Source organism: Ailuropoda melanoleuca, chromosome 1 (assembly GCF_002007445.2).
Source record: "Ailuropoda melanoleuca isolate Jingjing chromosome 1, ASM200744v2, whole genome shotgun sequence".
NCBI classification, from domain to species: domain Eukaryota; kingdom Metazoa; phylum Chordata; class Mammalia; order Carnivora; family Ursidae; genus Ailuropoda; species Ailuropoda melanoleuca.
The window spans coordinates 96,427,274-96,454,560 of record NC_048218.1 but is presented as its reverse complement, the minus strand read 5'-3'; the positions used below and the strand labels follow the sequence as shown (position 1 = coordinate 96,454,560).

The following is a 27,287-nucleotide window of genomic DNA, read 5'->3' as shown; positions in this document are numbered from 1 at the left end:
AACAGCAGTAACAATAGGACAGTATTAAGTTTCAGGTGGATGGAATGACCTTTCAGGAGCTGTTCACCTCTCACATTCAGCTATAAACACTAATAGGTACATACACACACAATTTTAGCAGTAGAGACATAGCCTTGTACTTGGATCGTTTATAATAGTTAGCTGTTGACTAGAATATACGTTCTTTGAAATCCAACTTTTCAGAACATGGATTCCAGGATTTAGAATTGGAAGGAGCTGAAGAGATGGTTCACTTGCATAGTCTTATTGAATTTGACAGAAAAAGAAGACTTAAAATTATTTGTTCAAAATAAAAAACTAATTACTGGTAGCAATGGAACTTTAACATAAAAATCCCAATACCTTGTTTAATGTATGAATCATGTCCTTATACATTCGTATGTCATATTATTCATCAGTGCCAATAGACAATTCTGTTAATTTTGAGAGGATTTCCAAATAGATTTTATCCAAGATGTATTAAATATATAAATGTAGACATTTTATATTTGAAAAAAATTAAAATTTGAGGGACTTTACCATATAGGGATAACGATGACTTAGAGGCTTCACATACATTTAATCTTGCTTTGATTATGTCAAGAAAAGTGTAACACAGATGCCACTAGGTTGATTTGTATAACAGGTTACTAAGGATGATAATATGGAGATCAATTCGGAAGTTTAAGGAAAATGAATAAACCACAGAGGTCATAGGCGACCTATAATTACGTTTCGTTAGGGTTAGGAAATAGAAGACATCCATATAGGTGTTCTGAAAAGCTCGGTTAAATTTCCTTTCTTCCTATGTTACTTACCTCCTTGTCCGGTTCTTCAGTAAACTGAACTACCTCTGTATTTCCATTATATATGAGAGTAACCCGATTAACAGAATTCTTTCCTTTCCCCCATATGTTGATGCTTCCAAGCCTCATTTCATTTTTGTTTGTGTAATCACTTCTCAGTATAGTGCTTGTCAAGGTATTCTGTAAAGACAAAGAAAAAGAAGTAACTTAAACCCTTCACTTTCAAAAACAATTAAATCTTTTAAAGCATACATCTGCTAACCAAAATGGATTTCATAGTATAGCAAATTATTTATCATATATTTGAAACGAGGTATGTTATACAATAAATGTAAAATATGAAAATATAAAATAAATATAAAATATGGAACAAAACTTCAAATATTATTTAACACAATTGCAAACAAATGATCTGACATGAATACATACGTTGTTTAAGTTAAATTGTGCCAAGAAATATAAGCCTTTTTCATAGGTGTCTGTAGAGAGAAAAAAAGGTAATATATTTATATTTCCAAAGAAGAAAAATAGTAAAAACTAGGATATTTTGCTTCTCTTTCCTACTATAAAGGGTATCAAAGACCATCAATGCATATCTAATTTTTTTCTAAGTTTATTTAACTTGTTCAAACACAGTCGAAGGAGCACTGTAATATGAAGGATGAGTCACCAGAGAGGGCCCTAGAAGCGCAGGGCAGGTTGGTGTGTGCGTATTTACATGTAGGAGGGTAACGGTGAAGAGTGACAGGTCTAAAACTATCTTAACACAGCTCTGGCAGGGTGAAAGAAATATAAGAATAAACAGAATTGGGTGGTGATAGCGGTGGACACTTACTGGCCATTTCAATGACTGACAATGTAATAATATTTATAAAGCAAAATGAACATGATGGAAAATTATTCTAGTGTCCCTTGAGAAGAATACTCATTCAAATAATCTAGGGATTATTATAGGTCTATTGAAATCAAACTGATAAAACACAGGGTTTATATCCATTTCTTTAATTATAATCTTACCATATTTAAAACCAATTTTTAAAATAATTTTTTTCAATTTTTAAAATAATTTGACAGCTAAAATTGAAGTGCTTACTATCTGTCAACTTTTAAGTACTTTATCACACTGCCCTAAGAGGTATGTTCTTTTATTGTTCTGATGGTTGAAGAGGAATGTGCACTTCAGAGAAGTTAAATAAATGCCTGAAAGTGAATCAACAAATTGTTAACAATATCTGGAATCAAGTCTAGCTTTCCCTGACCTCTAAGACTGTGTTTATATGTAAAACCAAACAAGCATGGGTAAGGCAAAAAGGCAAAAGTAGTTTAAACGCATGATTGAAATAAGTGTTAAAGTAACACGGAAAAAGCAACAAATTTTAATTTCCTTTACGAACTTGTACATGCCAGCATTTTATTAAATAATTCTTTGAAAAACTGCTTAATCTGCAACTAATTTTACCTATATGAAAATTAAATTACATTCTGCCTAAAACTTTTTTTCTCTACGTACTAATGTGTGCATGGCTTATCTGATATGTGTTTATAAGGCAAAAATTTTAGTCTAATTTTTCAATATACAATTATAGCTTCGGTTTTTAAGAGCAATTTTTTAAAGTATGGAACTATGAGATAAAAGAACACAAAAGTGATAGCTATTAGGAGGATATGGGCAGTTTTGTGGTTTTAATAAATAAGCAAAAATAACACGTATGATCTCAGTTAAAGGTACACATATATCTATTGCATTAAGATAACACAAAATAAGATTTTACTAATCTACAAGTTTATTTGCTAGAATGGTCAAACTTTACTTAATATAGACAAATTTTGAGATAAGTTTACGACAGTCTCCCTTTATTTGGGAGGGGATACACTCTAAAATCCCCTACTGGATACTGAAACTACAGACAGTACCAAGCCCTGTATATACTAAGCTTTTTCCTATAATACTTACCTCTGATATAGTTTAATTTATAGATTAGGCACAGTAAGAGATTCACAGTAACTAATAATAAAATAACACAATTATAACAATATACTGTAGTAACAGTTATGTGAATGTGGTCCCTCGTTCTCAAAATATGTTATTGTGCTATATTCATTCTTGTTGTGATGATGAGAGATGATAAAATGCCTATGTGATGAGATGAAGGGAGGTGAATGACTTGGGCACTGTGACGTAGTGTCAGACTACCACTGACCTCCTGACACTATCAGAAGGAGGATAATCTGTTATCTGGGAGTAACAGATAATAGCCTTCCACAGGTAACTGAAACTGCAGAAAGCAAAACCATGGATAAGGGGGAACTGCTGTATTTTATCTGTGATCTTCTTTGAGAGAAAATAATATGTCAGCAAATAATATTTTATAAAATGTGAATGTACTTAAAGGAGGAAATAATTCTGTGCCTATCAACTAGGTTGATGGGCTTGCTGAGAGAGAAGACTTTTTTGGAGATTCTGACCAGCTGAACCAGACTGTCCATAAGCATTTGTTGTATACTGTTGTTATTGTTCACTCAAGACATTTCAAGAAATTATCTGAAATCTTCATACTTAATTACAACAAATATACTGAGTTTGTGAAATATAATCACAAACCCCAAATATAATTGGCCAGAATAATTTTGTATACTTACATGGAGAGATCATAAATAAATATGTGAAGTGTGTTGTTACTTTCCAGTGATTAAAAAATAAAATCTGCCATGAAACTTTAATAGGATAAAGGTCATACCAAGTTCTTTTATCTGTATCTTAGTTTGACAGGGAGAACTGGAGAAAAATTTCTAAGAGAAGTGTTGTCTCCCCTTGCTGTTCAAATGAATTAACTCAATTTATTGGATAGGTAATTCAAAGGTTCCAAGACAAGGATGCAAATTATGCATAACTCAACTTTACAACCCTGGGAAACTAGGCCATTCAAAGTGCAGCCTGCCAGGCCCAGGTGAGAAAGGCTGCAAATTTTGTGTAACCCTAGTTAATATGTTAACGAAGGTCAGGACTCTAAAAACAGGATTTTAACTGATAGTGGTTGATTCTTTACTTTAAATCACAAAATACTAGGAAAAGGTTTTTTGTTTTTAAGAGTCTTGCTTTTTACTATATGATTCTTGTATCAACCTTCTGATCTACTTTATTTACTAATAAACAGATTCCCATTTCTTAGAGTTGTAACATATTAACTATGATTTACCTAAAAAGATGAAAAATACATGTCTTGGCTAGTAATGAAAGATCTCTCTTCTGCAGATAATTTATTTAAATTGCACTGAACTGCCCCATGAGAACATCAGCTCCACCCAGATGTTAATTTTTATGACTAATGCTTGTGTTAAGAGAAGTTCAGAGCGCCCATCTAGTAGAGTGGCATCGTTAATGACAGTCAGTAAACATAATCCACAGCTAGTGTTTACTCAACAGCATAATAATCACCTGAAGGTGATACCTCGGCTTCTCCCCAAATTAGTGGAAATTAAGTGGTCCTCAGAATCTGCATCCTTAATAAACTACCACAAGTGATTCTGATGGCAACGGTCAGCAAAGCACATACTGCTGGGAGCCTAGCAGTTCTGTCTGGTTTTAAGAAATAGTCATAGAGTAAACATAGATCTAAGTTTAAATCCTTAGACTTTTCATGTAAAAAAATATTGAATTTAAAAAACAAATAGGCCAAAGTTGAGTTTTGTCTCTAGGCTATCTCATGTTTTAGATGCACCCTTTATGCATCGTCAGTCATGTGCATAGGGAACGTGGCATTTCAGCTCAGCTGACCTCACACTCACTGAATGTCTCTCATGTGAATGGCACGGGCTACTTCCTGGGAGTAGCAGATGATCAATATATATTCTCTGTCTACACACATCTCTTAGTTATTCAGACATATACCATAGGGACTAACTACATTTGGGGTAAGAGGAAAGTCTTTGATGTTCAGAACACTATGTTTTTAAGTTGATTTAGCTAATTATTACGCTTCTTTGGCTTTGGATAGTGTTACTAGCCTTTCATTCAGCTTCCAAGGTACAAACGTAGATCACATAAAAGCAATGTGAGGTAATACGCATGCCATCAATCACATTTACCTGCTAAATGGAACACTCACCTATGCTCTCTCCATCGTCCCAAAACAGAGATCCCTGTGCCATCTGATTAGTATCTGCAGCAACAATGAGCTTCATGTAATTTTTTCGACTAAAAAAAAAGAAATATAATTTTACCTACGTTTATAGAATAGCATATGTTTAGTTATGATACAGCACCCATATAAATATCCAAAGGGAAAAAAATGAGAATATCAAGTAAGGAGAATACAAAATGTTTTAGACAAAGAAAATTAAAGGCCTTCCCTTAATAATGAGTTATTGGGAATGATATAAACCATAAAATCCTTCATATTTAATAGAAAATATCATGCATGTCTTTGATCTCAAGAGATCACCTATTTAACAGATCAAAAGGGGGCTTATTTTTAATGGTTAAAACCATATTAAGTTTATTGACATGTTTATTATTCTCTCTGCTAATCCTGTCACTGACCATTAAACATAAAACTATATTAATAGCATTTTTTATCTATTATAATTTAAGCCTTTCTCACCTTTCCCTACATAAATCACTGAGTCATCACTGGAAATTATTAATAAGAATGTGAAGAGTACCCTGCAAGTTGTAATTTCTATTCTTGAAATGGGCAATACCTCCCAAGCTTGTGCCTACCTAGACCCATCTGTGAACTAAATATCTGCGTCCTTGCTCACTGTAGAAGTGATTTGGTTTGACAGCCTCATATTGCTAAGGAAGGATTTCTCAGACAAATTATGCTTAGATATAATTGCCTTTTCCAATCACAAATGTTGAAAATCGTACTGCCATGGAAGTTCCCTAAAATATCCAGAACATCTAGAGTTCAAATCTCTACAGCAACTTGGTATTTTCCATGTAAAGATGTTATCATGTCTCAGCATGAATACATACATATATTTATATGTATGTATGTACTGCAGTTCATAGTTACTAGGGTAAAAGATAAATATTACCAACATTAAAAATCTGGTTTAAATCACAATTTTATTAAAAATTACCAACATTAAAAATCTGGTTTAACTCACAATTTTCCAACATATTTAAAACTTAAGATTAAAAAGTGTTTCACCGTTTACATTCTACCCTATCTATATATCTAACCCTGATATCCTATTTACTTTAGCCCTCTACACACACACACACACACACACACACACACACACACACACACAGAGAACGGCCTCTCTGTCTCTTACAGAAAAAGGATTTTTCAAGGTCCAATTTATAAATGTTCTCCTCCACGAAGCCCTCACTTCTCAGACATAATTGTTTTTTTTCCTCTTTAATTGATATCAGGGTAGAATATTGAAAGAAATGGATCTGGATCGTTCCAGGAGTTAGAAAAAGTTCATTCATGCCAAATGGGTCTGTCAGCACGTAGATCACCAAATGAGTGGAGACAGCATAAGAAGAGAAGAGGAACAGAGACTGAGTCCTCTAGAATCTGAATATCTAAGCCAGGAATTTAAGCAATGAAAATAGACACTCTGGTAAAAGGATTTACTCTTACATCAGTCAGAAAAGACAGAGTGAACCCATGATCCCTAGTAGGTTGGACATATTGCTGAGAGAGGGAGAGAATACAAGGTAGGGGTCTTAGGGTAAAGAAGAAAAGGTCTTAGCCAGATCATCAGTTATGAATAGTAATGTGTAGAAAATATGAATTAATATGAATTATCTTTCATCTTTATATGGGACAAGGCTGCTAAAAAACAGGTCTGGTTCTTCTGTGGACAGCAGTGGACTTGTAGTTTGAAGAAGCAATGATATTGTCAATGGATATCTACATTTTCATAGACTACAGTGAGTTGGGAAATATTTCACAGGACAGAGAGAGGGAGGTAGAAAGGGGGAAGAGAAAAGGTGGAAGGAAAGAGAAGTCCTCTGAGAAATATTTGCTTTAAGTTTATAGAAAGGTTCATTTAAGAAATCATGTTTCAGTGAAGTAAATAATATTTCTTTCCGCATGTCAGAGGCATCAAAAATGATGAGTACTTAGGTAAGGCAGCCACTCAAAATACAAGACATTCATTTGTCAATATCTTCGCATATTTATACAGAAGACATGAACTTTTAGTTCGTATCTTGATCTGGGAAACTTTCTTACTATTCGAAGGAATATCATGTTGGAAGACAATTTTTCATGAGTCTCAAATATCTGCATATCTTGCATACAGGTGGGGAGGGACAATGGGAGAGGGAGAAAGAGAATCCCAAGTAGACTCTGGGCTGAGCACAGAGCCCTATGTGGGGCTTGATCCCATGACCCTGAGATCATGACCCCAGCGGAAATCAAGAGTTGGATGCCCAACTGACTGAGCCACCCAGGTGGCTTATATTTTATAATTCACTCAGATGAATTATATTTTAACGGATGTTTTTAAAGCAAACAGTATCGAAGATAAGGCAGTGTTTGTGTTTAAATTAATTTAAAAAATGTTTACTGGTCAGTATAATTAAGATAAAGTCCCCTTGAAAGCAAAGAATGAACAGGTTTGCTTACAGCCCATTATAAAGAACTGAGTGCCTAAGCTTGGAGTTCCTTAGCTGTGACACAAACCTCCTGCACGTGCGGCATCTGCCTCGTCCTCTCCGTGTCATCCCCACGGGACTTCAGTGACAAGGAAAACTGAAGCAAACATGAAATTTAAGTCTCCTGTTATGCCAAGAGTAAGAAAGACCTTTGACTCTTACCCAACATCCATGACACTGTGGCAGACTAAATTGTTCACTTGGAAATAGGGTAAAATCTCAGAACCTTCCCAGTTCTTGACAATTCTAGCATGACGTATCTTAAAATTTAATCTGAGCTCTTGTAAGCTCACATTTCGCTTACCTGTGAAATGTGTTTTTAGCAGGCTCTTGACATGGTAGGATGTGACCGCCACGGACATGTAGGTTTATTGTATATAAAGGAGCATTAAATACATAATGTTGTCCTCTGACACCAATATCTTGGCCCTGGAAATGACAAGCTTGGTAGTAAGAACATAAAAGGCAAGAAACTGCATCATCAGCAATATTGGTGTTTGATGTATCAAACAAAAATATTGGTGTAAGTGTATCAATTGATACACTTAATATAAAAATTAATAAAAACTCAAGCACGTATTCAGGAAATCATGCTACTTAAAGTATGTACTTAGTTCTTAGTTATTAATAGCTTTGAAAGTCACTCACCACTCTTTGTTTTTGTGATGCTCTCATGAAGAAAATGTGTGGGTTTTGAAAGGTCACAAAAGTGACTCCTGACTTGTCATATACATTATTCTTGGAAGGACTATATTACCTTTAATGACAATTTTGCATATTTGATACAGAACAATGACCTTCTTGTGTACAATGTGTGCTATGTTTATTCAGTAAAATAAATCAATGACTCCATAACAAACTATGGCAGAATAAATTAACTCTCTTTCACTGTGTGTTAATTTGATCCAGCTGTGATTAGCAAGCAATATCTTACTCTTTTTAAGTGTAAAGTAAGCCAAATATGTCACCAATGAAAAGGCTGGGATCAAATTGTTACTCGTATCCTCTTAGTCAATTCCCCAGAATTCCCTAACCACTTACTGTATGATAATCAAACCACCGAGCATCAGGGACGTAGCCTTGTACAGTGTCAGCATACTGAAATTTAAAGATACAATCATTAAGAAATTATAGGCCAAGGAAAATAATATTTTGTGAAAATATGTGATAGGACTTACAGGTTCCAACACAGGGGTAACCATAAATGCTGGTCCCCACAAGAACTGCTTGAATATATCCCAGGTTATCTTGTCATTAAAGAACCTTGACAAAATATTTACAAATAATTAAATCAAAGAACTTCATTTCTCCTGAATACCATAAGATAATTATTCAAATCACATTTTGCAGTATAGACTTTTGTGGACTGAAGTGAAAACCAAACTATAAACAAATCAAAAACAATTCTATCACTTGGATTTTAATGTTCAATAAGTAATACAGTACTTTATAAGTTAATGTAGACTATAACTAAACTTCCTGACAAAATACAGAGAATTTGTATAAGGCCAATTGAATGAGAAATCTTCGAAGAGAATTCACAGAGGAATTGTGAGGCAAATGTGCTATAAGAATCTTGATTCGGTAATTCAAAAAGATTTTGCTTCCCAGAGTCCATAAGAAGAAGAAAGAAGGAAAGAAAGAAAGAAAGAAAGAAAGAAAGAAAGAAAGAGAAAGAAAGAGAAAGAAAGAAAGAAAGAAAGAAAGAAAGAAAGAAAGAAAGAAAGAAAGAAAGAAAGAAAAAAAGAAAGAAAGAAAGAAGAAAGAAAGAAAGGAAAGAAAGAAAGAAAGAAAGAAAGAAAGAAAGAAAGAAAGAAAGAAAAAGAAAGAAAGAAAGGAAGGAAGGAAGGAAGAGGGAGGGAGGAAGGAAGGATGAAAGGAGGGACGGAGGAAAGAAAGAAATAAGCAGGGGCGCCTGGGTGGCACAGTGGTTAAGCATCTGCCTTCGGCTCAGGGCGTGATCCCGGCGTTATAGGATCAAGCCCCACATCAGGCTCCTGTGCTATGAGCCTGCTTCTTCCTCTCCCACTCCCCCTGCCTTGTGTTCCCTCTCTCGCTGGCTGTCTCTATCTCTGTCGAATAAATAAATAAAATCTTTAAAAAAAAAAAAGAAAGAAAGAAATGATCGAGAAATAGCAAAAGATTTTGCTTATCTTACTTAAATTAGAGCTCCCTGAATAGCGCATTTGTTGTATTTCTGAATTTCAAATACAAATGGTTGGAAACACCAAAATCTATTCTTCACGGTCACTATTAAATATCCATATTTTTTCTCTAACTGAAACAGAACTGCACATTTTTGTTTGTTTGTTCTTTTGTTTGTTTTTGTTTCACTTTTCTACAAACTGAGATTCACGCCAAGGTGGATGGCTGAATTTACTGCTTCATGGACTTGCCATGGGGAAAAAAAGCCCAGATGTTCTCAACTGGACAAGAGTCTGTGGAGTTAATAATAATGTTTCTGGTTGGGGATTCAGTCCAGAGCTGACTCTTCTGAGTAGTAACTAGGGAGAAGACAAAGGGGCAAACTCTGGAAATAAGAGAGGCAAGATAATAATAAAATTTTACCAGAAATAAAGAATGGATTATGGTAGATAAATTAATAAAGTAACTGGAGGATAATGGGAATTTAGGAAGACCCATTATTTTTTAAGACCTTATCATCAGAACAGATGGCATATTGATCAACCTATTATTTTTGTCATTTTGCCTTGCATTCTATTGTTTAATTTAGTAAATACATGTTATGTATTTTACTGATTTATCAAATATGCAATCTAACAAATCACCTCACTCAATTGCTCTGGTAATATAGGGTACACAGATGTTAAGTTTGATTATTTCAAAGGTTTTGGTATTTTTCTTTGAATCTGTGTTGGGTTTTTTTGTGTGTGTGACATCAATAGTAAGAATTAGCTTGTATTTGCCTTAAAAATAGAATAGGCTAAAATTTTTGTAATTATGCTCTATGGAATAGAGTTTTAAAATTTGATCATATATCAGTTTGAGCTTTAAGGAGTGAATCCAAAACAATTTTCTAAGAAAAATGTTAGAACTGTTCTAGGGTACTCTATAACAGACCTCCAAGAAGAGGTGAGGTGGTTTTCTTCAGTCAGGCATATAAATATATATATATATATACAGTAGATTTACTTAACTGCTATAAACCTCAATTAATCAAATCATTATGCAGAGATAATAGTACTTGCTTCTAGTTTTCAAATATTCAATATAATAAGGTATGTAAATCTAGACCTTGGGTATATAGTTATTTCTAAGAATTATTACTTTTTTTTTAAAGATTTTATTTATTTATTTGACAGCGAAAGACAACGAGAGAGGGAACACAAGCAGGGGGAGTGGGAGAGGGAGAAGCAGGCTTCCCACTGAGCAGGGAACCCAATGCGGGGCTCCATGCCGGGACCCTGGGATCATGACCTGAGCTGAAGACAGACGCTTAATGACTGAACCACCCAGGCGTCCAAAGAATTATTACTTTTCAATAACTGATTAATGTTTCATTTTTAATATCATCCTGTTTATTAATATTTATTTATGTAAACGTTCATTAACCCAAAATGTATACTAAAATAGCAATAAAAACGTTTCTAACTTCAAATATTCTACACTATATGAGATTACTGAGTAAATTAAATGAAATCTATCTCTTTTTGGCAGAAAAAAGAATTTCTACTTACTCATGCAAAAGGGGTCGAATAACAGTGCCACCATGAGCATGAATTTCATGCATCTGTGTATAGAAATAGGGCAATAGAGTGTATCTAATATTTAGAATATTCTTTGACATTTCAGAAAAAGTTGCATTCCAGGAAGCAGGATCTTGTCTCTGAAACAAAGCAGAATGAAATAGTCATAAGCTCTTGTCCTTGTTTACACCATAATTTTCAAATACATGTTTGGAGAATAAAAAGTAGAAAATAATATTCATTCACTGCCATGTGCTGCATACTTTCTTTGCAAAAATCACAAAAATCTTATACAATAATATTTCTATCTCATATGATGGAGAGAGAAAACATAATATTTTAATAAGAAAAATGCAAATTACACTCGTAGCTTGATTTAGTTTAGATGAACATATGTAAAGAGCAGTTCACATCTGAATAGGTGGCAACTACATTGTCAATCATGGTGATAATCAGCGTAGGGACGAAAAGACTGGAAAAGAAATGAAATGCCGTACAAAAGTAGATTGAAATAAACAGAGACGCGTAGAGCCCATCATGGTGACCACTGCATGGTGTGTTTTCAGGAGAAATGGATAAATTATGATATTAAAGGATTAATAGGATAGGAGAAAGAGAGGACCTAATTAATGCTGGATAAGAAAGAAAGACATGCCCGTCTGCTCTGGAATATACACTTGAGGTAAAAATGAACATTGGCACTGGAAAGATTAAAACCTGTTAAAAAATGTTGCGTGGGACCTGGGTGGCTTAGTTGGTTAAGCATCCAACTCTTTTGTTTAAGATTTTATTTTTTTATTTCACAGAGAGAGAGCACAAGTAGAGGGAGGGCAGGTGGAGAGGGAGAAACAGGCTCTTTGCTGGAGCTCGATCCCAGGACCCCAGGATCAGGACCTGAGTCAAAGGCAGATGCATAACCAACCGAGCCACCCAGGGGTCCCAAGCATCCAACTCTTGATTTCAGCTCAGGTCATGACCTCAAGGTCAAGAAATGGAGCCCCACATCAGGCTCTGTGCTTAAGATTCTCTCTCCTTCTCCCTTTGCCCCTCCCCCCACTTGCACAGCTCTTTCTCTCAAAAAAAAAAAAATGTTGCGCCTACTGGTTAAAAAATAATAGGGAAGGTAATTAGTATTTTATATTTTAATTGTACTAGGGAACAAGCAGGCTGCCACATAACTCCAGGGGGCAATACATTTGATGTTTTTTGCTGATATCAATGGGAATGATGATATTAAGAACTGTGCCCTATCTATGCAGATGCCAACTTTTTCAGATTTCAGTAGTAATAAAGCTTGAATGATGACTGTTATCACTGGTATACGTAATAATGCTAGAATAGGCAAAATCTTGAAAGTAAAATGGTTCAAAATTAGTAAGCTGCAACTGATACTATTGTTACTACTTCCAACGTCCAATAAGGATAAGAGGTGAAAATCATATCTGTTGCTTACTGACTTCGCTGACAGTATTTCAAGTTTTAACGCTACGGAAGAGCTTAACTGTAAACTATACACCCCCAAATTCAATTATGCTACCTCATAATCACACTTACGTTGAGGCTTCTGTTCCATAGATTTTTATTTAGAAATACTTCCTCAGTTTTTCTTTCCTCCATATCATCTTCTCCAAAACTCCGCCCCTTTCCCATCTTGGAGTCTTTCACTTAGCGCTTCCACCTGACTTCTCTCCCACATCCTTACATCGGCTTTGTTTGCTGTACCTCACTCATGTCTCACTCTAACGCTCAAGTCATTTCATCCACGAGGACCTCCCTAAGTACTCCTTCTAAAACTGAGTCCCCATAAATCTCTATCACTTTGGCTTACATCATTTTCCCTCGTATGCATTTATTTATACCTGACCATACCTATATACATATACACATACACACACATAATTGCCTGTTATCTCTATCCTGCCTACATTATATGAATCACGGGGCAGGGACTTTATAAATATTAAATAATAGACTGTTAATAAATACTTGTTGAATAAATCCCTGTGCAGGCTTTTATTGATTCATTCCACTCTTCCAATATTATAGCTTCCTAAATTGCATTACTGACAGCAAGTTTTCCTGTTAAAATATTCCTATTCCATCAAGTTATGTTATTGCCCAACTACCAAATTCTTCCAAAATGTAGTCCCATACTGCTTTCTATCCTTATACAGATTTTCATTTTCTAAAATAAATCCTTCCCTTTATCCTAACTAAAATTTCCCAGGAGCGACACAAAGATCTCACAGCACCTGACGAGCTCCACCACTCAGTCACTACTGCTAGAACCCACCCTTCAAAGACCAGCTCTTCTATAACTCTTCCATGAGGTGCATTTTGATAATTCATCTTTCCTCTGTACTTCACTAAAAGTCAGTGTCACAAAATTTAGCATTTAGTTAGATATTGCCTCTAATTATACATAGGTTTCCATAATTTTTAAAACTGTAACCTCTCTTTCTCAAAAATTTCTTTCAGACAATTTAGTAACATGGAAAGCTGTGCCACCACACAAGAATTAGCTCTCCTAACTTTTCCTTTTTTTCCCCTCAATTTCTCAACTCATTGTCTCAACATTTGCCTTTTAAATTTGCTCAATTTCAAACACATCATGATACTAGTATTTCAAATGACTTTTCACTTCTAATTAGTTTGAAGCTGATTTTTTATTGTTCTGTCTCAGTTGGAAGAAGTTAAGGAAGCAGTTTTTTGTGTTTTTCCCCCCTCTGGCTATTTCAAAATTATATAGAACAGCAGTAAGTATGTCAGGTAACCAAGCTCTAAACACCAAAGTATAAAGTAACCCAAATCAGAAAATTCTCAAAGCAATGGGCTCAGATGTCCTCAGTAAATGTAAAGAGGTTCATTCAAGGCATGCATTGAAAATCAGCCTGGTAGGGTGAATTCTTTTTTTTTTTTTTATTTAGGATGATTTTTTATTTATTATCATTATGTTCAATTAGCCAACATGTAGTACAGCATTAGGCTTTGATGTAGTGTTCAACAATTCATTAGTTGTGTGTAACACCCAGTGCTCATCACGGCACGTGCCCTCCTTCATACCCATCAGCCGGTTACCCCATCCTCCCACCCCTCCCTTCTGTAACCCTCAGTTTGTTTCCCGGAGTCCAGAGTCTCTCATGGTCTGTCTCCCTCTCTGATTTCTTCCCATTCAGTTTTCCCTCCCTTCCCCTGTAGCTCAGAGGGTGAATTTTATTTAAAAACTTCTAAGGTTAGTGGGGAGAAGGAATGACAGTAGATGAGGTAACTACGTACCCTAGTAAATGCAATGTTGTGATTTCTGGAATACGGATAAAACGCTCCAAGTTGCATCCAGCGGGCACAGAGCTCGTATTCTGAGTTGTTGAAGAAACCACAGATATCTGCTCCAGTCTAAAATATATTGTGATGTTTAATTTTAATGGTTTGTTTCCTAATCTCTATAAGTTATGAAGATAAAAGGAATAGAACTACTTACATATGAGATTCCAAAGAGACTAAATTCCATCATACCTGAAAAAAAAATCAGGAAAAAACTTAGAAAGCTACTGTTTCATATATTCTGATATTTCATTTTTTCTATTTATGAAGATGTCCTATTTCTAACAACCTAATCCAATGAAACATTTTTCAGATTATTAATATACCTTTCTATCATTTCCTCTTTTTTTTTTTTTAAAGATTTTATTTATTTATGTGACAGAGAGACAGCCAGCGAGAGAGGGAACACAGCAAGGGGAGTGGGAGAGGGAAGCAGGCTCCCAGCGGAGGAGCCCGATGTGGGGCTCGATCCTATAACGCCGGGATCACGCCCTGAGCCGGAAGGCGGCCGCTTAACGACTGCGCTACCCAGGCGCCCCTCTATCATTTCCTCTTAACAGGATTCAAGTTTTTCATGTTATAGTGTTAATGACATTTATAGAAATAAGACGCTATGCTTCTTTGTCACTTTCAAGATGGTATATTCAGAGTACAAAATGGTTATAAATACATTATAGTATGAGAAAAAAGTGGTATTTGGTTTAATTTTTTTTAAATAAAAGGTTATCTATGTAATTATTTAACCTTTTAAATAATATTATTTAACCTTTTAAAGTAATATTTCTAAAACACTGATTGTTTTCCTTGAATCCTAATATAAACAGTAAAGAATTTTTAAAACTAGATCTGCAATAGAAAAGTATCCATTTCCCCTTTAAAATAATAATGCCTTATTTACTCTTTACCCAGTGATTGTCAAAAGACTCTTTAAAAATTTGGCTTGAAATGTTTCATTCTTCAGCATCTATCAGTATTCTTATTCCCTAGAATCTAGAATTTCTACCCATTTCTATTATTAGCTCTAGATGTTATCTTTCCCAGTTCCTGCCCTTTCCCAGGAAACTGAGACCAAAAAGGATGACATTATTTTCTCAAAATAAACTAGTTAGATATCATTAGTTTCTTATATAAAGAATCCCAGATCCTACTTTCTAGCCCACTGTCTTTTCATTACGCTATTTGTCAAAAAATATGATGCAAAAAGTATGTTTCTGAAAAGGACTTATAAGGTATATGAACTAGTACCAACAAAGGTGAATACCTAAAAGGAAACTCGAGAGAGTAATGATATAGATGGTGACTCACATACCAATGATTGATTTGTCCAAATTGTCCCATTGTGCGTAGTTGTCTCCAAGCCAATGTCCTCCCCATCGTCCACCAGTAGGATATGTCGAACGAGAAATAACAATTCCTCTTTTGCCAGTTGTCTTCTGCAAAGCACTAAGATAGAGGGGGAGTTTTTACATGAGGTCTTTTCAGACATTTCTACTTATGAGCACCTCATTTAAAAAAAGGTGTGTGTGTGTGTTTATGGTGTTTTTGTTGTCTCTTACTACAACTAGCTCTTTATAAGTGAGTCTTCTCTCATTATACTTACAGGCATAAGGACATTATTCTTCCCTTCCAACATTTACCAGACTGACATGACTAAGTGGCCTTTGTTTATTTGTTCAATGAATTCAAGTTAAGCCAACTACTGAAGTTATCAAAGCAACTAACTAATCATATCTTGAGTTTCTTGAATGAACTCATTTTATTCTACTTAACTGTATTCTCTTGAATAAAGGTCTAGGCTCTAACTATTGATTGTTCCAATCCTTCTCAATTATAACTTGTCAACACTTAATCTCTGTTTCACTCTACAGAGAATCTTTGCTGTAATACTGTTTTAGACGGTAGATTAAAGGGAGCGAGGTTTTTTGGGTGTTAAAAATAAAACTAGTTGTTCTATCTCAAGCACGGAATCTATCCAAAGCCAGATGTCAAAAGAATGAATTTTACAAGTTACATCATTTTTTTTTTCTTTTTTCCCCTCCTCAGTCTTTGAAGAGACTTTAGTGACTTTCTATTCATTTTAAAACATATTCTAGTGCTAAAAATAATATAATAATGCATTATTTTATATTATCTGCATCTCTCGCTCTGTGATATTATAAGAGCATCTAAAGTAGAAAAATATCCCACTATTAATTGGAAGTAAAGTGTTTATTTTTATATTATTTAAAATAAATTGCATATGAATAAGGACTACAGAACTGTTCAGGAAAAAATACTTCAAATACCTAATTAGGCAGATTTTAAATCATTTTGGACCACGGTGCTTGTACTGATTTCTTTATATATAAAGTTTCTTCAGTGAGACCTTGAGAGTCTTGAAGTTAATATGATGTCTTAATCTTCTTTGTATTTTTTGTACCTAGTACATTGCTTGGCATATACTAGTAGCTCAAGAAATTTTTGAATTAATGAATATCTCAAATCAAAATTACAGGAAACTAAAAGTGTTTTCAATGGACATAGATGATAAATTGAACCACCTGTTAATAATAAAGACCATATTGTACTTGCTAACTTAAAATTTCCTACTTGAACGTACGCCCATCTTTAAAAAAGATCATACAAGAGAGCTATTTTCATTGCTTCATTTTCTACAATAAATATAAAGGATATAGTCTATTTAAGAGCATTAATATATTTAACATACATCACATATATTTGCTGACATTTAACAAGAAATGAATGATTATTTATATAGAGAATAAAAAACTGATGATCAATCTAAAACTATATGTATATTCTAAGTTTAGTTTCTTTGCAAACAAAATTAATTGTATTTAATTAATGCAAAAACTATTTATAGAGTTGTTTCAAATTCTTAATGTGTTCACATTCAATAAATATATACTTTGTTGTTTTTTTTTTTTCTTTGAAGATTTTACTTATTTATTTGACAGTGAGAGAAAGAGTACTAGCAGGGAGAGTGGCAGAGAGAGGGAGAAGCAGGCTTCTGCTGAGCAGAGGGCCCAACACAGACCCTGGGATCGTGACCTGAGCAGAAGGCAGATGCTTAACCAACTGAGAAATCCAGGTGCCTCCAAGAAATACGTATTCTTAAAGAATTTCTTTTTTTTCCTGCCGTATGCAAATTTTTTTTACTATATATAATGAGAAAATAAGGCTTTAAATCAATAACCGAACATATGCCTTGTTAGATTTCTGACTGGGAAGAATTCTGTGTTAAGTATTTTCATGATAATTTTCTCTTACGGACCTCTTGCACTAGAAGAATCTCCTCGGTAACCCTTCACAGAGTATTTAGAGAACAAAAGTTTTGAGAAATCACTTGCTGCCACTAAAGATATAACTTAAAAATCCCATCACTATAAATATTCTCCAAATATTTTTGACACGTTCCAACTTAACAAATGGTTTAGTTATAATGAATATAGCTTAATTTTAAGAAACACTTTTCACCTGTAGGACAGCTTGTCCTGTCTTACCAGTTGATTTTGGAAAATCCAACTTATAGAAACGATTGTAATGTTGTGTTAAGGAAGTATTTTTATTGTGTGTTTTATAGTTGCCTTCATTAACATTTTTTTAAAAGAATTTAAAAACTCTTAAACAATATCATAAATTACTGGGGGAAAAGTCTATAGGAATATCTAAGAAAATAACTTGTATCTACTGATTTTTTTATTCCATTTTAAATTATGATTACAAAAATCTGGGGCGTTTACTTAAAACTTACATATTTAAGACCAAAGGTAGAATTTCCAAAGGGAGACAAAGATTTTTATTTTTCTACATCTTCTTTCATGAAAAAAATATATAATAATCTCTAAAGTCACTCAAGGTATTGTTGAAGTTGAAAATATGGAATATATAGTTATCTAATCCTTGAATAATTGTCTGAGATTTGAACACACAATGTGAGGTAGTTTTTAAAGTCTATTTATTCCGACATTTGAAGCATAGGCTTTGTTTCAGTTCAACATTGAATTTTAAATAAGAGAAAGAGATCTACTGAAGACTGAAAGTTTTTGTATGGGATTTACATATGCAATTTCATTTGCACTGGTATCCAAGGTCCTTGCTCTAAAACTACAGTTTCTCAAGTTGATTATTTATCTCCTGTTTCTGAGCCCACTCATTGTATTCTTTATTTGGTTTTTCTTGTTTATGACATGTTTAGTGAAGAGGACAGTAACAAGAACTAGTTGCATGTCAAATATGAACCAGTTTTGAAAGACACAAGCTGTGTCAAAAAAAAAAAAGGAACAATAAAATGCTACAGTCTGGATAGATAACTTGAAGTAAAAAAATTTCATTTTTAATCCTTTGCTTTTCCCCAATGATAAATAAAAAGTCTTTACTATCCATCCTTTGCTTAAATGTATATGTAATTTATTTATAGTGTCTTTTTATATTTGTCAAAGTTTTTAAAAATATAGACTATATTTAATTTCTAAAATTTCTGAACGTTCAACTTTTCTAATATAACTGAATCAAATATCAAGAAAATGCCTAAAACATGAAAAGTCTAGGGCTATGAGTAAATTGAGCTATTTAATGCAACATTTAAAATTTTTTAATCTGTTTAATTTAAATAACAGTTGTGGTTGAAACTTTTACTGAACAGTTTATGAATAGGAGCAAAATTAACACTATTAAAGAAATGTATTATTACTTTAAATTAAAAAATGTTCTTTGGAAGATTGTACTGATATCTTCCTCATAATGTTTGTTATTTAAGAGTAAAATATATTTTAAATATCCCTAAATTTCCCTAACTATCTTTGTATATCAACTATTTAGAAATTGACCTACATTTCCTTAAATTTACTAAGCATCTCACAGTGTACTAGGAACCATGAAGTGTGTTCCAGAAGTTCAATTTACTACCTCAATGAAGACATTTTTTTCAATTTCCCTTAAACTACATAGTTTCATCTCAAAATGTGTAAGTTTTGCCAACAAGATTACCAGTCAATTCTCAGTATTTTTGTGTTTTAATATCTATATTTTTACGATAAAATGAGGTTAGCTGAGGATAAAAAGTGAGGATAATTGTGCTTCAAAATTATGTTCCAGTAGGGTAAATTTAAAGAAATATTTGTCCCAATAAAAAAAAAATTGTTGAAGATCAATTTGTCCACTCTTAAAAATGACATTTCCTAGTCTTTCTACATGGTTTTAGTGTCCCTACATTAGAATTTGGTGAACAAATCTGTGGTCATTCATTCATGTAATAAAATTTTAAATAATTCACCTCTTCTAGGTTGAAAAACTTTGGTGCTAAGATAAGCATGTTTCACTAATTGAGGAAATATTACCCATACCCTTTATTCCAAAATGCTTTTCATTCTTTTACCAACTTCAGTCATATTCTAGAGCTCTGGTTTTCAATCCTACATGCTCGTTGGAACACCTGGGAAATTTTTTGAAATTCAGATCTTAGGTATAGTACAGACCAATTAAATCAATACATTTAAAAAAAAAAATCTCCAGGTGATTATACTGTGTTGTTAAGAGCCAGTGACCTAGAGCTGCACTGTGTGATATGGTGCACACTAGTCACATGGGACTATTTAATTTAAATGTAAATTTGTTACAATTAAGTAAAATTTAAAATTCTGTTTCTGGGGACACCTGGGTGACTCAGTTAAGCGTCCAGCTCTTGACTTCAGCTCAGGTCATAATCTCAGGGTCGTGTGATCAAGCCCCACGTCAGGCTCCTCACTCAGGAGGAAGTCTGCTTGAGATTCTCTCTCTCTCCCTCTCCTTCTTCCCCTCCCTCCACTTGCACTCTCACTCTCTCTCTATTATATAAATAAATAAAATCTTAAAAAAAAATAAAATAAAATTCCATTTTAGAGTCACACTAGCCATATTGTTCAACAGCCTTATATGGATACTAGATACCATATTGGACAACCCAGAATAATAAAACATTTCTATCATTACAAAAAGTTTTATTGGACAGTGCTAATAAAGACTTGATATTCAAAGAATGGTTTGTGCTCCATCATCACTGGACTCACATTAAAGTTTGTTTATTGTGGACATTAAATCAAGTTCACTTACGTGTATTCTAACTTGGTTATAATGTATTTAAACAACAGATTTAACCAAACTTTAATGCCTTAATTAATGACATCAATGATATATTATTTACTCATTCACAACTATTTATTGAACACCTATTATTTATTAATCACTGTGCTACTATGAGCTAGTGAGGGACAAAATAACATTGTTCATAATTGCTTTTGGAATGGGATGAAAATTTAAAACAATGATAAATGATACACATGAAGAGAAAGGAAGAGAAAGAGAGAGAGAGAAACACAATAATTCTAAGTGCCACAAAGGACCAAGTAAGTTACAGACAACATTGGGATGGAAAGGGCTACCAGATGAGGTCAGCAGGGAAGAACCCTGGAAGTAGGAAAAACATTAAATCTAATATCTAAAAGATAATAAAGAGTCAAAAGGGATAATTGTAAACATCGCTTACTCGTAACTAGGCTTCATTTGTGACCATCCATATAGATTATGAACATCGTAATGCAAAACAGATGATCCATCACTAAGAATCTGCTCAGTTTCCATACACATAGTTCTGAAATGTAATCCATTAGTTCTTTTTGTGAGTTCTGGGGAGAATCAAAGGAAAAATATTAACATATTATAAAATACCCTGTATTCAATGTGCAAATCATAACTATAAATTCTTTTGGCAAAAACATTAATCATTGTTTTAAATTAATATTGATTTTTGACCATTTGTACACTTTGTCTCTACCATTTAAAAATGAAAAAAATGTGCGATTGTAACTTACTGTAGTTACAATTGAGACTGAAAAACATGAAAAATTTTACTGTACTTGGCAACAAAAATGTTACCAATAACATGAATTAATAAAACCTGAAAAAAGGGTACTCCTAAATGCCTACTATATTTTGTATACTCAGATGAGACATACTGTTTAAATAGACTTTTATTAAAAATCCATTTAGCGACATAAAGCCCGGGGGATAAGAACTGTGCAAATGCTATAACACTATTTTTTGATCCACTTTTTCTCAGCTAAATATGTATTTTTTTCAGAGCTTTGCCATCACTTTAGATGTCCACAGTTTATGAACATGAGAGTATGAGGATGAATGCTGTGTGACTGGACCCCTTTTTCCTGGGTCAGAGACAACCAAAGTGCTATCAGTATTCTTTCATTTTTTCCTCATTAAGAAAAATTTTAAAAGAAAGCTTCATAAAAGTTTTTTTTTTTAATCTTAAGAATTATTGAGAGTTTTCAAATCTGGGAAGATTCTCAAGAAAGTCAAAGTAACAATTTTAAGCATGCTTAGTTAGGAATGTATTCATATAAATACAACATATTTCTTGATTTTTCTTCTCAAAATAATGTTAAATAGTATTGGTAATGGGTTGAGTAATGGTTCAATGTGTAGATGGGTAGTGGGAATTAGGAATGTGAAACCTATTCCTACATCATAAGGTTAATATAAACCTGATTAATAAATACCAATAACATCGAAGGCATAGCAACAATATTGTACCTGGGAAATAAGGTGGATAATTCAACTCTGTATTTCTGCATTGATTACTAACTGTTCCATGTACAAAACTTGATGGTTCATTCATGTCCTTAAAAAAAGAGAGAAAAGTGAACAAGAATAATTTAGAACATACATTCTCAAAGGAACTAATTCAGAGCGCCAATAAATTAAAGCAGCATATTTGAGCACATTTACTATTCAAAGGAGCAAAAATACAGGGCATCTCAATACTGAAGATTTACTTAATCTGTTTCTTTTTTACATTTCATGACTCCTTTTGAAAAACATAAAATGTCCTATATTTTCTATAGATATAAATAAAAAAGTGAATTTTCTATGTTTTCTAGACATAAAATTAAATTATAAATGTTGTATATTCCCCCATGTCCTTCTCTCCACTCCTGCCACAGAGCCTTCAATTAATTGCTTTTTTAAAAAAGCAATTGTATGTGGTTTTCTAAAACCACAAAATACAGTTTACACATACAAAAAACGTATTATTTCTTTTTTATTTTTATTTTCTTAAGTGTAGAATTTAGTGATTCATAACTTACATACAGCATTCATCACAAGTGCCCTCCTTAATACCCACCACTTATTTAAACCATCCCTCTGCCCATCTCCCCTCTAGCAACCCTGTTTGTTCTCTATAGTTAAGAGTCTTAAGGTTAGTCTCTCTTTTTCCCATATGCTCATCTGTTACATTTCTTAAATTTCACATATGAGTGAAATCAAAATGGTATTTGTCTTTCTCCAAATGTTTATTTCACTTAGCATAATAGTCTCTAGTCTCTGTTGTTGCCAATGGCAAGATTTCATTCTTGTTTGTGGCTAATATTCCATTGTGCGTGGATATATATACACACATACACATACATGTGTATATACATACACATACCACCTCTTTATCCATTCATCAATCGATGCACAATTGGGCTCTTTCCATAATTTGGCTATTGTTGATAATGTTACTATAAACATTTGGGTGCACGTATCCCTTTGAATCAGTATTTTTGTATCCTTTGGGTAAATACTTAGTAGTGCAGTTGCTGGATCATAGGATAGGTCTATTTTTAACTTTTTGAGAACTCTCAAACTGTTTTCCAGAGTGGCTACACCAGTCTGCATTCCCACCAATAGCGTAAGAGGGTTCTCTTTTTTCCACATTATCACCAATACCTGTTGTTTCCTGTGTTAATTTTAGACATTCTGACAGGTGTGAGGTGATATCTCATTGTAGCTTTGACTTGTATTTCCCTGATGACGAGTGATGTTGAGCATCCTTTCATGCGTCTGTTAGCCAGTTGTCTGTCTTCTTTGGGAAAATGTCTGTTTGTGTCTTCTGCCCATTTCTCAACAAGGTTATTTGTTTTTTTTGGTGTTGAGTTTGGTAAATTCTTTATATATTTTGGATACAAGCACTTTATCTGATGAGACATTTGCAAATATCTTCTCCCATTCCATAGGCTGCCTTTTAGTTTTGTTGATTGTTTACTTTGTTGTTCGGATGATTTTTATCTTGATGAAGTCCCGATAGCCCATTTTTGCTTTTGTTTCCCTTGCCTCCAGAGACATACCTAGAAAGAAGTTGCTGTGTCAAACAAGTTGCTGCCTGCATTCTCCTCTAAGATTTTTTTTTTTTTTAAGATTTTATTTATTCATTCGACAGAGATAGAGACAGCCAGCGAGAGAGGTTACACAAGCAGGGGAGTGGGAGAGGAAGAAGCAGGCTCATATCAGAGGAGCCTGATGTGGGGCTCGATCCCGTAACGCCAGGATCACGCCCTGAGCCGAAGGCAGACGCTTAACCGCTATGCCACCCAGGCGCCCCCTCCTCTAAGATTTTGACAGTTTCCTGTCTCACATTTAGGTCCTTCATTTTGAATTTATTCTTGTACATGGTGTAAGAATGTGGTCCAGTTTCATTCTTCTGCTTTTTGCTGTCCAGTTTTCACAATATTATTTGTTGAAGACAGTGTGTTTTTTCCATTGGATATTCTTTCCTGCTTTGTTGAAGATTAGTTGATAATACAGTTGTGGGTCCATTTCTGGGATTTCTTCTGTTTTACTGATCTATGTGTCTGTTTTTGTGCCAGTACCATACTATCTTGATGACTACAGCTTTGTAATATAGCTCGAAGTCCAGAATTGTGATGCCACCAGCTTTGGCTCTCTTTTTCAACATTCTTCTGGCTATTTGAAGTCTTCTCTGGTTCCATACAAATTTTAGGATTGTTTGTTCTAGCTCTGTGAAAAATGTTGGTGATATTTTGATAGGGATTGCATTAAAAGTGTAGATTGCTTTGGGAAGTATAGACATTTTAACAACATCTGTTCTTCCAATCCACGAACATGGAATGTTTTTTCCATTTCTCTGTGTCCCCTTCAGTTTCTTTCATAAGTTTTCTATAGTTTTCAGAGTACAAATCTTTTATCTCTTTGGTTAGCTTTATTCCTAGGTATCTTATGGTTTTTGCTGCAACTGTAAATGGGATCTATTCCTTGATTTCTCTTTCTGCTGCTTCATTATTGGTGCACAGAAATGCAACAGATTTCTGTACATTGATTTTGTATCCTGTGACTTTACGGAATTCATGTATGAGTTTTAATAATTTTTTGATGCAGTCTTTCAGGTTTTCTACATAGAGTATCATGTCATCTGCAAAAGGTAAAAGTTTGACTTTCTCCTTGCCAATCTGAATGCCATTTACTTCTTTTTTGTTATCTTACTACTGAGGCTAAGACTTCCAGTACTATGTTAAATAACAGTGGTGAAAGTGGACATTGTTGTCTTGTTCCTGACTTTAGAGGAAAAGCTCTCAATTTTTGTCCATTGAGGATGTTATTGGCTATACTACTATGGAACAGCTTCATTATATATGATCTTGAGGCACATTCCCTCTATCCCTACTTTGTTGAGGGTTTTTATCAAGAATGGATGTTATACTTTGTCAATGCTTTTTCTGCATTTCTTGGGAGGATCATATGGTTCTTATCCTTTCTTTTATTAATGTGGTGTATCACATTGATTGACTTGTGAATATTGAACCACCCTTGCAATCCAGGAATAAATCCCATGTGATCATGGTGAATGATTATTTTAATGCACTACTGGATTCAATTTGCTAATATTTTGTTGAGAATTTTTGTATCCATGTTCATCAGGGATATTGGCCTGTAATTTTCCTTTTTAGTGGGGTGTTTGTCTGGTTTTGCAATCAAGGTAATCCTCACCTCATAGAATGAGTTTGGGTGTCTTTCTTCCATTTCTATTTTTTTTTTAATAGCTTCAGAAGAGTAGGTATTCTTCTTTAAATATTTGGTAAAATTCTGGGAAGCCATCTAACCCTGGACACTTGGTTGTTGGGAGATTTTTTATTACTGATTCATTTTCTTTGCTGGTTATCAGTCTGTTCAAGGTTTCTATTTTTTGCCATTTCAGTTTTGGTAGTTTATATGTTCCTAGGAATTTATCCATTCCTTCCAAATTGTCCAATTTGTTGATATATAATTACCCATACTCTTCTCTTATAATTGCTTGTATTTCTGTGGTGTTATTCTGTTGGTGGTTGTTTCTTCTTTCTCATTTGTGATTTTATTTATTTGGGTCCTTTGTCTTTTCTTTTTAGTAAGTCTGGTTTACCAATTTTATTATTTTTTTCAAAGAATCAGCTCCTGGTTTTATTTATCTGTTCTTTTGTGGGTTTGTTGTTGTTGTTGTTGTTTGTATATTATTTATTTCTGCTCTAATATTTATTATTTCCCTTCTGTTGGCTTTAGGCTTCATTTGTTGTTCTTTTTCTAGCTCCTGTAGGTGCAAGATTAGGTTATATATTTGAGACTTTTCTTACTTCTTGAGGTAGGCCTGTATTGCTATATACTTCCCTTTAATGACCACTTTCACTGCATTCCAGAGGTTTTGGACAATCGTCTTTTCATTTTCATTTGTTTCTATGTATTTTTTAATTTTTTCTTAATTTCCTGGTTGACCCATTAATTATTTAGCAAAATGTTCTTTATCCTCCCTGTATCTGCGGTCTTCCCAATTTTTTTTCTTGTGGTTGACTTCAAGTTTCATAGTGTTGTGGAATCAAAATATGCATGATATGATCTCCATATTTTTGTACTTGTTGAGGCCTCCTTTATAACCTAATATGTGATTTATTCTGGAGAATATCCCATGTGCACTTGAAAAGAATGTGTGTTCTGCTGCTTTAGGATAAAATGTTCTGAATATATCTGTTACATCCATCTGGTCCAGTGTGTCATTCAAAGCCCTTGTTTCATTGCTGATCTTCTGCTTAGATGATCTGTCCATTGCTGTAAGTGTGGTGTTAAAGTCCCTTACTATTATTGTATCATTATCAATTAGTTCCTTTATGTTTGTTATTGTTTTATATCTGGGTGCTCCCAAGTTGGGGGTGCAAGTATTTATAGTTGTTAGATCACCTTGTTGGATAGAACCCTTTATTATGGTACAATGCGCTTCTTCATCTCTTCTTACAGACTTTGATTTCAAATCTATTTTGTCTGATATAAGTATGGCTACTCTGGCTTTACTTTGATGTCAATTTTCATGGTAAATATTTCTCCACCCCCTCACTTTCAATCTGCTGGTGTCTTTAGTTCTAAAATGAGTCTCTTGCAGCTAGCATATAGATGAGTTTTATTTTTTATTCATTTTGACACCCTATGTTTTTTGATTGGAGCATTTAGTCCATTTAGAGTCAGAGTAATTATTGATAGATATGAATTTAGTGCAATTTTATTCCTTGTTTTGTCATTGTTTCTGGAGATTTTCTGAGGACCTTTCTAGTCTTTGTTGCTTTGGGTCTTTCCCATTCAGAATTCCCTTTAATATTTCTTGCAGAGCTGGTTTAGTGGTCACAAACTCCTTTAATTTTTGTTTGGGAAACTCTTCATCTCTCCTTCTATTCTGAATGACAGCCTTGCTGGTTAGAGTATTTTTAGCTATAGATTTTCCCCATTCAGCACCCTGACTATATCATGCCACTCTTTTCTGGCCTGCCTAATTTCTGTGGATAGATTTGTTGCAAACCTTATTTGTCTTTCCTTGAAGGTTAAGGACTTTTTTCCTTTGCTGCTTTCAAGATTCTTTACTTAGCTGTGTATTTTGCAAATTTTACTATGATATGTCTTGGTGTTGGCCAGGTTTTGTTGATTTTGATGGGAGTTCTCTGTGCCTCCTGGATTTGGAAGTCTGTTTTCTTCATAGATTAGAGAAGTTTT

The 27,287-nt window shown here is 33.9% G+C and overlaps 1 protein-coding gene across 1 annotated transcript in view; it reads right to left on the bottom strand.

The window, feature by feature from the left end:
- Positions 1–27,287, bottom strand: part of SI (sucrase-isomaltase) — a 92,067-nt gene that overhangs the window by 2,462 nt on the left and 62,318 nt on the right. The window contains exons 36-47 of the mRNA XM_011224093.3: positions 22,038–22,125; positions 20,977–21,115; positions 15,763–15,896; positions 14,611–14,645; positions 14,409–14,525; positions 11,124–11,272; positions 8,604–8,688; positions 8,467–8,523; positions 7,730–7,854; positions 4,913–5,001; positions 1,236–1,285; positions 819–986 (exon numbers count right to left, since the gene is read on the bottom strand). Coding sequence (XP_011222395.1) covers positions 819–986; positions 1,236–1,285; positions 4,913–5,001; positions 7,730–7,854; positions 8,467–8,523; positions 8,604–8,688; positions 11,124–11,272; positions 14,409–14,525; positions 14,611–14,645; positions 15,763–15,896; positions 20,977–21,115; positions 22,038–22,125 — 1,236 coding nt within the window. The remainder of the gene's footprint in view (positions 1–818; positions 987–1,235; positions 1,286–4,912; positions 5,002–7,729; positions 7,855–8,466; positions 8,524–8,603; positions 8,689–11,123; positions 11,273–14,408; positions 14,526–14,610; positions 14,646–15,762; positions 15,897–20,976; positions 21,116–22,037; positions 22,126–27,287) is intronic.